General features: G+C 49.1%; 1 protein-coding gene across 1 annotated transcript; it reads right to left on the bottom strand.

Moving 5' to 3' along the window:
• Positions 1–1,141: 1,141 nt before the first annotated feature.
• Positions 1,142–13,368, bottom strand: KCTD7 (potassium channel tetramerization domain containing 7). The gene is made up of 4 exons (XM_069089574.1): positions 13,140–13,368; positions 9,246–9,415; positions 6,754–6,932; positions 1,142–5,424 (listed from the first exon to the last, which is right to left on the bottom strand). Exons 1-4 carry the CDS (start codon positions 13,281–13,283, stop codon positions 5,048–5,050), a joined length of 870 nt encoding a protein of 289 aa, XP_068945675.1. The 5' UTR covers positions 13,284–13,368; the 3' UTR covers positions 1,142–5,047.
• Positions 13,369–13,596: the final 228 nt, after the last annotated feature.

The raw sequence follows: 13,596 nt of genomic DNA, 5'->3' as shown, positions 1-13,596 counted from the left end.
CTTGCCTCCATGAAAAAAGAGAACGCTGGAGAATTATCTTGCACAGAATCACTCTGTGTCAGATTATTCTAGCCTGCTTGTCTAGTACAAGCATCACAGATACCAAGGCTCCTTAAGTGTCTACCAAGTATGGTGAATCTTTAATATATTTTACTTTACTTTGGCTGAAAAAAAAAACATTATTCTGATAAGGAAGGGGTCCTTAGACTTCCCCTCAATGCCTGAGGGGTCCTGGACACACACAAAAGGCTAAGAACCTGTGTTCTGGAGTTTCTCATCTCTCTGCTCCCATGTTTCCTTCAATAAAGCTTATTATGCAAGCCATCCAACTGTGATCAGTATGCTCATGTTTCAGACTCTGGGAATCCTTTGAACCTAGAAGCCAAGGCTAAGACACCTTCGTTGCTTGCACTATAGGGGAGTATTCAAGCAGGTAGTAGGCAGGACACTGGAGAGCCTCAGCCAAGGAGCCATTGGGCCCTGTGGTTTTCACCTATGGGGAGGTTTCTCTGTGAAAACCTCCCTAAAGATCCATCTTACTTAATGAAGCTGGTGCTCTTCAAGTCTATGTTATATAAAACAAAATGGAAACCTTTATTCTGGGCCCCACCACTGGGATATCTGAGGATATGGAAGGAAGCTCAGTCTGTAGAGCCCTTTGGGGTTATTCAGGACAGGAGCTCCTGGTTTTGGAGGCAAAGATCATTAGGCACATTAATTGGAGGCAGTAAATGGGAGCTGGTACAGATATTTGAGGTTGTCGGTTCAAAAGCAAGAAGGAAGGCTTCTTATGAAAGTGATAGGTGAGCCCTGGCAGGGCAGAGGTGGGGGGTGGTAATGTTTTTCTCCTGGGGCTCTGGGCTCCAGATCAAACCATGGGCCCAGCTCCAGAAGTCTTCTTATGAGGTCACAGGCCAGGCAGGAAGGTGACCAATTCTGCTTGGTAAAGAGGGTTGGCAGTCACAATGGTGTTGCAATGGAATGGGCCTTTCTTGGCCTTGGAGTCTTCATCTGTACAATGATGAGGTTGGGCCAGATGAGCACTGGGGTCCCTTCTAGCTTAGAATCTTATGATTCTGTGGAGTTGGGGGTGGGTAAGAGAAGCAAACTAGCCCCCAAAGAAGACAAACCACACGCAACCTACAATCTGATACCATCTTTTAATGCCATTGGTACAGCCATTCTGTCACAGACATCGGAATGAAAAAAGCCAACGACACAGGACTTGTTACACAGTGACACAGAGCCCTAGATCTTAGGGGAGGAAGACACTTAAGCCCAGGTTAGCACCCACACTCCACCTGTGGTCTCCTGACCTTCTTCCTCCTCCCCATTCCCTTACCCATGCACATTTTCCCAGAATTTCAGAAATGCTTTGCCCCCTTCAGCCTCCTTCCACCAAAAGCAAGGAGGCAGTGTGGAAAGAGCCCTGGCTCTGGAGTCAAAGAACCTGAGTTCAAATCCTATTTCAAATGCTTATCATCCATGTGACTTTGGGCAACTCACATGATCTCCTGGGGCCTCAATTTCCTCATCTGTAAAATGAGGGAGTTGAACTAGATGGCTTCTGAGGGCCTTTCTGGCTCTAGAGTTATGTATGGCCCTAGGAGTTGTACAGAGATCTCTCTTTGGTGAGAACTCTGGTAAATGGGGTCATGAAAAGAAGTTTTATTAAGGACTAAGTCTGGACAGAAGGGGTGTGTGTTGTGTGTGTGTGTGTAAGAGAGGTCCTTTCTGGAAAGGGTGCTTACAGTAAGGGAAGATATTTTTAACTCTTTCAAGATGGGATCAGCCCTGTGCACTCTAAGCCCAAGGTCGCATAAGGAATGACACATGCCCAGTGACAGACACTTTCTATAGCACCACCACCATCAACAGGGGCTCAGGCAGAGCAACAAACCACCTAGGAAGACAAAGAATCACCAGACCCAATTGAGAAGCATTCTTCAGAAAGCCCCCAGCAGATCACAGGCCAAAGAAAGAAGTGAATTGGGCTGCCACCTACGTGGCTGGCCAATGAGCCAGCCCAGAGGGAACATCTGGATGGCCGCAAGTCTGTCTCCTGGTCAGCCAACAGCAGTCAGCTCAGCTGGAGGGGGATCCAGATCTGACATTCCTAAGCTACTATGCCAGTGACCCATGGGGAGCCAACCCTGGGGGAAGCTCCTCTTTGAATTCTCCTATTCTCCACTAACCTGTGGCACAGTGGAAAGAACAATGGGTTTGGAGATGAAGGACTTGTATCCAAATCACACCTCTGCCATTTTAGGACTTGGATAAGTCCACCTCTCTGGGCCTCAGCTTCTCATTTGCAAACAGAGGAAACTAGACTAGCTGATCTCTACAAGGCCTCTTCCAGCTCAAAATTTGTGATCCACAAGCCAGTCCAATAAGTCTTTTCTCTTGGCCTGTCCCTGAAGAAAACGCATCTAGTTTCATTTTTACAGGGGTAGGGTTAGTGGGTTCCATGAAGTCACAAGAATTCCAATAAACGACATTGTTAGCATCTGGGGAGGCTCTCTTGGGACCTTGCCCCCTCTTGGTTTAGATGACTGTAGTTACAGAGGAGCTGAGGGTTAGGAAAGGTCCTAGCCCCACCAATAATTACAGGAGCTCCCTGGGGGCCAGAGTAATTTGCCCCAAGAAGGGGTTTTATTCCCATCAGCCCAAGGGTGGAACCAGAAGCTGGTTAGCAACAACCATCTTTCTTTCCCTCCTCCACTTTCAACTCAACTTCAGGTCCTAGACAGAGGGCAGATCTGTTGCTAGCTCTAGAAAAAGTTCACCATCCTGACTCCCCAGAAGGACACATAGCGAAACACAGTCATCGAAAGCACGGCACAACAGAGTTAACAGAGAGTGACCTTCCAGAGAGATGGGGGACACTGTCCTCACCCAGCATCCACGTTATCCCCCAAGCAGGGCTGCAGGGATTTTCGAAAACCAGTCACTCTGGGTCTCACCCGTGTGGATTCTAAATAAACACACTGTGATGCTCTGTGACGGGAGCAGGAGGGGACAGGGGGAGAGAGGCCAATGTGGGTTACTGCCAGCAATGGTGTTAGTAATCTGCGCTCTACTCACACTGACATCCTCCTCAATAGCTTGGCTCAGTGTCTGTCAAAAAACGAACACGGATTAGGCAGTAACACCACTCAGGGACGAAAACAAGACTTGTCTGCTAAGCTCAATGCGACTGGACACATGGTTAGCAACACCTGGCACCATGCAGGAACATCAACCCCACAACAAACACTTCCAGCTGCCTTTCAGATGAAAAAAGGCATCTGGAAATCCAGAAAAGCAACTGTTCTGCCAAATGAGATGGAAAACCTCTCTTTGGTCTTGGGTAGGATCTACTGAGCATATGCTCTTCCTCTGGACCACCTCCCACTTCTTGCCCAGTGCTAGTATTCATTCATTCAGCGTTTATTACACCTCTCTTATGTAGCAGGCACTCTGCTAGGTGCTAGGTATCCTGTCACTCATGGTCTCAGGGTCACTTCTATTGGGGAAACAGCTTCGCACAGGGACACACTAAGGACGATGCACACAGGTTTGGTGGGGGGCTCTGGCTGGGCTTCCTGGGCTAAGACTATGCCATACTATCAGAATTCTGGCATCTTGATTCCCTAGGCTAAGTCAACCAATCCTTACATGCATGGGGACGACAGGGCTGGGCCAAACAGAGCTGACCATATATGATACCCTCTACAGGGCTTGAATATTGGTTTGAGTACAGATACGACCACAGGAGTGGGACTCTCTCTAAGCAGTCCCGACATGTCATACTGAGGAATGATGGAGTGGTGGAGATGTTGATTGGGGGATCACTGAGTGTCTCCATCTGACTGTCCAAGGGCATGTCCATAACCCTAACAGCTTCCTTAGGGAGAAGGGATCAGCCCAGAGATATTCTGGAGCTTTTAAAATCTTCAAAATATAGGGACCCAAGTATCCTTGGGAATTATTGCTGGCTTACCTACAAGCCCTTGGGGAGACAGAGCCTCCCATTCAGTCCCTCTTTTTAATTCTTCAGAACCCAGGGTCTCCCTAAGGGAGGTACTCGAGTAGGTTATCATAACAAGGTTTCATGGTGGTGGACTCTAGGGTGGGCTTGTTCTACAAGTATGAGCCACACACTTAACACAACAGCCAGGAACATGGGGAAGGATGCTGTGACTCAGTGTGGATGGACCGACGCTCCATGTCTATCCCTGTCTCCCATCAGCTTCTGCTGTTTGCATCTCAGCTTCGTGGGAAATGGCCCTGTGCAGGAGTTGGGGGAATGGCGGGGAAGGGGCTGAGGGAGGGAGGGAGGGATAGCAGGAACCGATGCCCAAATCAGGGCTGTAAACACTGGTTTTTCTAAGGCGAACTGGGCACAGGCCTTTGGCAGCTCTGGTCACGGGTCCCAAAGGGGATAAGAAACGTGCTTGGTGAGGAAGAAGGGTCTCTCTGGGTCCCAAGAGGAGAAACTGATGAGGGGTATTTGGGGGAGGTAACTTGATAAAAGCAGATCCCTCTTTCTCACCAGCATGGGAAGTTTAGGGAGCTTATTCCAGTAAATCTCCCATATTCCATTCTCTTTTTCTCAGCTGGGCCCTGGGCACATGGGGTTTTATAAGGAATGAAACCAGAGCAGGGCTAGTGTGGCTGAGGGGGAGATAATGCCCAGCAGAGTATGAAACATGGCTCAGGACCCAGCCTTGACCTCCAAGAAGGGTCAAAGCTCTCCCTCAAGATCAGGGAGACAGTCAGGTAGCTCTGGGTCTCACAGAGGGGCCCCAGCTAGATCCCCTGAGCCACAGGCAAGAAGGTGCTGGTCCCAGAAGAGGGCCCAATGGGGCCGCTGTTCCAGTTGGCTAAGGCCCTGGGTCTGGCCCCAGGTGCATCCATGGAGCTGGGCAGCTATGCCACGGGGCCCCCTGCTCAGGACTCAGTCCCCATCACAGCACGTCCCTGGGACAGGTGGTCAGCAGCCTCCAGGGGATGTCAAGCAGAGCCGACAGCGCCCCCTCCCACTGGGGCTTCTTGCTGGGGCTACTCACCACCACGTGATCTTGAACTCATAGATGGGCCTCTTGCAGTAGTAGTGGTTGACCAGGTGCTTGTCACAGACCCCGATACACTGGTGATCCACCGTGAGGCCCTGGGCAGAGAGATCTGTGACCAGGCAGTGCAGCAGGTCGTAGACATCGGCCACGGCCTCCCACGGCCCGAAGGACACATCCACTTCGCAGTGGTGTTCAAAGAAGGGGCTGTCACTCTCGCTGCGCTCGAAGCGTAAGGAGTTGAAGAGGGGACACTCGTAGGGTGTGATGGGCATCTCCTCCTTGAAGACACAGACCTTCAGCTTGGCAAAGCGGGCCTTGCGCTGGATGGCCCGCAGCTGCGCAATCTCCACAATCCGCTCCAAGTGGTCTTGGGGGGACAGAAAACAGCAGCTGTCACAGAGACAGGGAATGGGGGGGGGCAGGACCCAGAGGGAAAAGACTGCCCTTGACGGGCCCAAAATAACTCAGGAACAATCTGTGCATTATAGAAGCAGGAAGCCAGAGCAAGAAGGGACCGCAGGGGCTGCTGAGTCCAGCTCCTTCACTTTACAGAAGGGGAAACTCAGGCTAAGAGAGTTAAGTGACTTGCCCAAGGTCACATGGCTTGTAGGTATCCGAGCCCGGATTTGAGACCAGGTCTTCCTGACAGCAGGATGCTCACTGGAGAAGGACAGAAATCAGTAATACTCCTATTTCTAAAAAGGAATAGGCCTCTTATATTTGAATAGGGTTTCACTTTGAAATAAAACGAAGAGAAAAGTATCATTTTTTATTTTATCATTTTGAATGGAAAATTGCTTATTTATCAATTTAAAATAAAAGAAAGGGGGAAATAACATTTTTTTATTTTATCAATTTGAATGGAAAATTGCTTATTTATCAACTTAAAATAAAAGGAAGGAGGAAATGAAGTGGAAAAATAAATGGGGGGTGGAGGGGTGGGAAAGGTGGAACTTCCAGATGAATCAAAGTGACTGAACTCCCCTTCTTGGGAGGTCTGGTTAAAAAATGGCCAGAATTTTCATCTGTCCAGTCCAGCAAAGTCACAAAGGTACAGTAGAGGCAGGTAAATGGCATGATGATCCTTCATGCCTTTCTTGGTCTATTTCTCTTAAATGTTAAACACAGCAAACTGGCCTTGGGGTCAAAGAGTCTGGCTTCTCTGATACATACTGACTGTGGGCAAATCACTTAACTTCTAAGTGAAAAACAAAACAAAACACAGAAATCAAGGGAAGCATTAAGTGAGAAAAAGCAACAGCTGTAAAAATAAGTGGGCTGAAGTATGGCAGGACTTCCTAACATTTTTTGTGTCCTGAACCCCTTGGGTAGTCTGAGGAAGCCTGTAGAGCCCTTATGTTTTTAAATGCAGAAAATAAAATACTTAGGACTAAAAAGAGAAAACAGTTATACTGAAATAAAAATGTCCTTTTTCCCCATCCAAATTCACAAGCCCCTACCTCCCCACCCCACCTGAAATCTACCCACAAACCCTTAGGCACACTCCAATAATAGTAGACATTAACACAGTACTTTCAGATTCATAAGGGATACTGCTTGAAATAATCCTGTGAGGTAGCAAGGATTCGGATCTCCATTTCACAGATGGGAAAACTGGGGCTGAGAGGGCTTCAGCAGCTTGCTCACAACCACACAGTGAGTGAGACATCACATGGCTCAGCCCCCCTCTCCTCACCTTTGTAATAGGGCATGAGCCCCAGGAACGCCTGGCGCACCTTCTCCCCTTTCAGGGGCTGCACATCCTCCAGCTGCTCCAGCAGGGGCCCAATGGCATAATACTGGGCCTCCTTGTACACAGCCCGCACTCGGTCCCGTGGGGGCAGGTCGCCAGAGCGAAGGAAGTTAAGCACATCTCTAAGTGAGAGGGAAGCAGAGGAGAAATTAAGGGCAGGGGTATGCTGGGGGACGTGGGGATGTGGGAGGGAGGGAAGGGAAGAAGGAAGCAGGCAGGAATGGATGGAAGGAGGGATGCAGGAAGGGAGAGAAGGCTGTGTGACCCTGGGAAAATCTCATAAGCTCTCTGGGCCCCGGTTTCTTCCTCTGTAAAATGAGGAGGTTGGAGATGATCACCTACAAGGTCTCTTCCTGTTCTAAGTCAATGGTCCTATGGCCATCCCATAGGACTCCTCCCCACCCCAGCTCTCTCCTCTCTCCCTTTCCCACCTCACCTCTGCCTCAGAGAATCCCTCTCTTCCTTCAAGATATTGCCAAAGCACCATGGTCTACATGAAGCCCTCTCCTTATCTACCCAACTGTCTTCCCCACCCTACCTTGTATTTTATTCAGTATATGCCTATATTCATCCACCCCATTAATGTAATCCCCTGGAGGGGAAGGACTGGCTGTCCCATTTTCATCTTGGTAGCTCCAGCACCTGGCATACATAAGATACTTACTAAATGCTTGCTGTTAGATTGGCTGATTCTCCTGACTCAATATGCCCACTCTTTAAGACAGTCTTCATAAGGCGCAACATCTCAATGCCCTCTGCCATCCCTGACACCCTCCATCTTGTTCATGTCCATTTCCCACTGACCACAGCTGAACCTGCCCTCCCCGGTGAGGGGAGGAAAGCCTACCACCTATCTCCCCTGGGTATGTGTTCCAAGCTGGACCAACATCACAGGCCTCTGATCCTTCCTGTTCTTCCCAGGCCTTTGCCAGGCTGTGGCAGCAGAAGGTTAGAGCCAGACAGGGCTGCCATGTTTATTCTCCTACCATCTGATTCCCATCACCCTTTGGCAGAGTCCCCAAGGACAGGACAGGACACAAGCCAGAGTCCAGCAGCCTTCTCAGGAAAAAAAAAAACCCAAACCTCAATACCTCACTGGAACCACAGAGCCCCTTCTTTGGTCAGCCCAGCCCCAGCCCAGGATCCAAGGTCTGTGTGGGACGCCAGCTGAGGCCCAGCACTTTCCTCCCCCAAAGAGCCCGCAAACAAATCTTTTTATAGCTCCAACGAGTGATGTGACACGTTGTTTTCTCGGAGCCAGAGGCAGCTGACAGCCCACTGGGGAGACTAAGATCCTACAAAGCAAATGAGTTGGCCACATGTCCCCTCTGCGAAGGTGGAAACCGGCCCTCATCTGGCCTGGGAATGAGGAAGTCCTGCCTGGAGGGGGAGGGGGTGGGGGACCTGCAATTGATGACTTGCTGAGTCTCCAACGACATGAATTCAGGAGTGGCTCCATTCAGTCCAGCTACAGGAGTGGGAGGGCATTCCAGCCCTCTTCCTATCTCCAGAACCAGGATAGAGAGGCCCTTCTCATACTCTCTTTTACCCCACTATGGTCCTGGACTGAGAAGTCAGTCCAGGGACAAGGGCATCACAAATCTTTCAGATCTAGTTTGAAAAACTTGGAAGTTTGGGGTTTTTTTCTTAAGAAGGGAGAACATAAAGTAAGATCACATCTGGTCAATTCCACACAGAGAAGCACCTCTGAATTTTGAAAAGTCTTTGCAGGAAAATCTGCTCCATGACCCCCCCACCCCAATCACTCAGGGGTATAGTTTTCCAATGTACCTCCCTCTCCTTGCAGAGGTGGGAGGCTTAGGGTGTGGTCTTTTGTATATACAGACACATATGACTGATGTGTCCATTGATTTTACTAAACTGCTTTTCCCCCCTCTTTCTTTTTTTAATCTTTGTCATAGGATTGGATCATTGAGATCATTCATGGGGAGAAGAAAAATATTTTTAAAATGAAGGTGATATAAACACAAAAAATATCAACAAATATAAGGTTTTTTATAAAAGGTGTCCAGAATTTCTTTTTAGCGTAAATCCTCTGAGAGTTATGTTGCTTCAGTTTGAGATGTGCCCAGTATAGCCAGAATTAAGGCTGGAAAGGAATGCTGAGGTCGCCTGGTCCAACCCCCTCATTTCACAAATGAAGAAACTGAGGCCCAGAAGGGATAAGGGTCTTGCTGAAAGTCCCAAAGTTAGAATGTATCAGAGGCAGATCTAGAGTCCAGGTTTTACTAAGTCCCCAACCAGCCTCTGTCCTGGGCACCTAAAAGATACCTCACACTGTGCTAAAGCACTATAAGAGATCTAGGTTCTGTGTCCCTAAGGAGACACGTTTGATCAGCCTGAGCTGCCAGAAGTGTTTCCTTGTGTCTAACCAAACATGCGCTGGTGGAACAACCCCAGCAGACAACACCTACCCAAAATGAGTCCCATCGCGGTCGATGAAATACCGCCCCTCAGCGTCAGTGGGAATGTAGTGGCGCCCACTGAACATGGCTGCCAGCATGGTGTCCTCATAGCGCCGCAACGTTGACAGGCGTGTGGTGAAGTACATCCCTCCGATGTTCAGTGGAACAACCTCAGGGAACTGAAAGAACAATCATTGGGGCATTGAAACAGACTGGGAAGCAGAACCAGGAACCTGGATATTTAGGAGGAATCACAGTGCGACCCTGGGTGAGGTGTCTGACCTCACTGTGTTTCACTTCCCCACTTAACATATCCTGCCCAAACAGGGTGAAGAGTCAGACACAGCTGAAATGACTGAACAATAACCACCTGTAAAATGAGGAGGGATAGCTAGGTGATGCAGTGTAGAACACCAGCCCTGGAGTCAGGAAGAGCTGAGTTCAAATCCAGCCTCGGACACTTACTACCTGTGTGATCTTGGGCAAGTCACTTAACTCTGTTTGCCTCAGTTTCCTCATCTGTAAAAAAAGCTGGAGAAGGACATGGTAACTCATTCCTGCATCTCCACCAAGAAAACCCCAAATGGGGCCAAGAAGAGTCAGACATGAATAAAAATGACTGAACAACAACAAAACAAGGAAAGGGAACTGCTAGGTAAATCTACCTGTGACAGGTAAATGAAGACACATAACCCCTGAATGTGTCACACAATGTGGCATCATCCCTTGAATTTTCTTGATGTCTTTCACCGGTTCAGGGTGTTACCAAGATAAATATGAAAAAAATGGGGGCTAGTTCCCTAGGATAGGAACTGATTCATAGGCCCTAAAGGCCTCCGAGGAACCGTCATGACCATCTAGTCATAGGACCAAGGATCACAGTATAGAACTAGAAAGGCCCTTAGAGGTCACTTAGTCCAGCCCCACCATTTGACAGAACAGGAAACTTGTCCAAGTCACTCAGTAGAATGTGAGCTCCTTGAGGGCAAGGATTGTCACAAGTGGTGCTTAATAAATGCCCACCTATTGATAGCCCTACTCCAAGCTACATCCCTTCTTTTTTTTTTCTTTTCTAATTTTTGGGGCCAGACATGATTTCATCAGTGAAGACAGATCACCACCTGTTCTGCAAGCCCTGGTCATACTTAGACTGTTACCCCAGAGAGTTCAGGGGTTAACTGTCTTGCCCAAGGTCACACAGCCTTGTGTCAAAGATGGGTCTTCCTGACTCCAGGGCTGGCACTGTATCCATTATGCCAAGTCTCCTCTCATCCCTTTAATGCCTCCAGTGAAGAATCATTTGCCTCTCAAAGACTCATTAGGACCCAGTGGTGACCCTGGGTCCTCAAAGACTGGCCAGCTGCAGGGCATAAGCTGTGACAGGTGCTCCCAGACTGCAAAAGCTTCAAGCACAGGCCAGTGACCAGAATATGTGACCTTGGGCAAATCACTTAACCTGTTTGCCTCAGTTTCCTCATCTGTAAAATGGGGATAATAATAGCACCTACCTCCCAGGGTTGTTGTGAGGCTGAAATGGTGTATGTAAAGTGTCTGGAACATATTAGATACACATAGATTTTGTTGCAGTTGTTATCCTTATGTTCTGGGCACTTTCACTCACAGAACCTCATCTGATCTTCTCCTAAAACCTGGGAGGCAGATGGCTTGGGCATCCTCCTCTGCTTTTTTATACCCAGAGAAAGGCAATATGGCCTTTAGAGAGGGGTCTCAGAGCCAAGGAAGACTGTCCACTTCACAGTCTGCCCAAGTCCCAGCTAAGATTCCTCCTTACTTCCCTAAGAAACCTTTTGGAGTCCCCCTTGTCATCAGCACCTTCCTTCTGAGGTGACTGCCAGCTCATTCTGTCTCTATCTCCTTTATACACAGCTCTTTTCATTTGTCTTCCCCATTAGACCATGAGCACTCCTTGAGGTAGGGTCTGTTTTTGGTCTTTCTATGGATCTCCAGTACCTGGCACACAGTAGGTCCTTGACAAATGTTTGCTGATTTGACACATACTGGTTGTGTGACCCTGGGCAAAGTCATTTCCCCTCTTAGTGTTCTAAACCAGAAGTGTCAAATAGCCCACTACAATAACACTCTCCATTGCAGCCCAAATCATATTGACAGGTAACTGAAAAATTTTTAACAAAATAAAAATTTTAAATATATTAATAAATAAAATGCATTAACGTGTGCAATAGACAGAGTGCCAGACCTGGAGTCAGGAAGACTCTTCTTCCTGAGTTCCAATCTCGTGTCAGACACTTACTAGCTGTGTGACTCTGGATAAGTCACTTAACCTGTTTGCCTCAGTTTCCTCATCTGTAAAATGAGCTGGAGAAGGAAATGACAGACCACTCCTGCAGCTTTGCCAAGAAAACCACAAATGGGGTCACGAAGAGACATAATTGAAAGGAACTGAACAACAAAATTCATATTAATATGTAAGCTTATTTTTACTAATTAATATGTGAGTTCACATGAATAACTAAAATAAATAATGTTAAGTCAGTATGAGGATTGCATCTGAGGAATACGTGTGTATCGGTTAGTGGCCCCCATTTCTATTGAAGCTTGACACCTCTGCTGTAGGCAGCTCTAAGGCTGGAAGGTGCTGACCTTCATCAGTAGGGGGAGTGTCTGCATTTAGAAGTTCCCCATACTAATGACTCTGGTCTTTTTCTCAGTATGTTTTATAGGTGAAGAGTTTAAGTGTAAGCTTGAAGGAAACTCAGAGCTGAGTTCCTAGTCAGGTAATTTATCAGTGATAAACAAGTATTCTGAATAAGTCCATGACACTTTATAGCCCCAGGCTCAGGTGAAGGTCTCCAGGGAGCCGGTCTTACAATTCTCCTTTGGTCTCAACAAGAATAAACACCACCTGAGGTTTTCACTAGCCCCTTTCTTCCAACAGCTCAAGGGACTTAGCCCCTCCCCTTTTGTTTAGACCTAAAGTCCCAAACTTCCAGTGACAATCATTCTCCCCATTGTAAAGAACTGGGGGGGACCCCATAGAGAATAGATACAGAGTGGATTTGTCCAAGGTTATTCAGGCAGGTCAGTGACTAAACAGGAGAAAGAACCCAAGTGTTCTGCTCCCCAGTCTAGAGGACACTGTGTGACTTTATAGCCCCTCCCCATTTTGGACTCCCTGGGTGCCGCATCCTTTTTCATAGGTCAGTGCTAGACCAGGGGCTGTCCCCAGTACTTCACCCTCAGGGGCCACCCCAGGAGCTTCCCCCCCAGCCTTCTCAGTTCATCTCAGGTAGAGACAGTAAAAAGACGGAGTCGCCCATTCATGAACACATATGCCCCATTACATCAGAGAACAGCAGCTGGGGTGGTGGGTAGGGGTGGAAAATAGGGGAGGGAGGCAGCCACAGTTTGGCCTTGTGGACTGAGAGACACACCCCCTATGTGGTCAGCTTTGTCCCAGCTGTTCCCTCCTAGGTCCTCTCCTCCCCTTGGACATCTGGGCAGTGGAGATAAATCGGGCGAAAAACTGAAAAAGCTTGTTATTTGATTCTTGTGACCTCTAAGATTACCGGGGTCCCAAAGTCCTGGCCTTCATGCCCCCTCCAGCCAGGGAAAGGGTGCAAACGACTCTTTGGGGGCTCTCCTAGCTGATACAGGACTCAAGGAAAGGACTCAGGCATCCTGGACAGCTAGAGCTTAGGGGAAGAAAAAGATGTACTCCACCCCTTTGGGGAGAAATAGGATGGGGTACTCTCCTCTATCTTCATGCCCCTAAATCTGCGGCCACTCCAGGCCAAAGATCCGCAAAGTCAGCTTCTCTCCCACCTCCCGGCTCTGTCCATACTTTCCGCGCACCCCAGGTGTCTGCCACGGACAGACTGGGAGTTCCAGGCCCACTCCCCAGCCCCAGACCCTCCCCGTTACCTCCTGGGGCAGCAGGGGCAGGGCATGCCCAGCCTGCGTGGCTGTGGGGGTGGCAGGCTCCTGAAAGTCGTCTTCAGCGTCCGAGCTGGACATGGCATCATCCGGGCGACGGCTGGCTGGCTCCCGCCCTGTGACTACCACCATCCCTCTGGCTCTGGGCAGCAGGGGGGAGGTGAGGCTGGGGAGGGGGAAGGGCTGGCTAAGGTGGGGTGAGGGTGGGGGGTGAGTGGGGAGGGCTGGGGTTAGGGGAGAGAACTAGAGCAAGGAGCAGCCGGGCATGATGGGGGGAGGGAGGGGCGTGCCTCGGCAGCCTGAGATGGAGGTGAAGGGGCAGCCAGATGTGCGGGGGGGGAGGGGCAGCCAGATGTGGCTAAGGATAAAGGGGTGGGAAGCCGGGATCCTGCCCTCGCGCCCTCCCTCTCGGGTTCTCCCTCCCCGAGGCAGTGCCAGGACCGAG

This window comes from Petaurus breviceps, unplaced genomic scaffold (assembly GCF_028583685.1).
Source record: "Petaurus breviceps papuanus isolate PSGF00001 unplaced genomic scaffold, PetGlider_PUasm1.0 186, whole genome shotgun sequence".
NCBI classification, from domain to species: domain Eukaryota; kingdom Metazoa; phylum Chordata; class Mammalia; order Diprotodontia; family Petauridae; genus Petaurus; species Petaurus breviceps.
The sequence above is the reverse complement of the archived record's forward strand: the minus strand, read 5'-3'. Positions and strand labels throughout refer to the sequence as shown.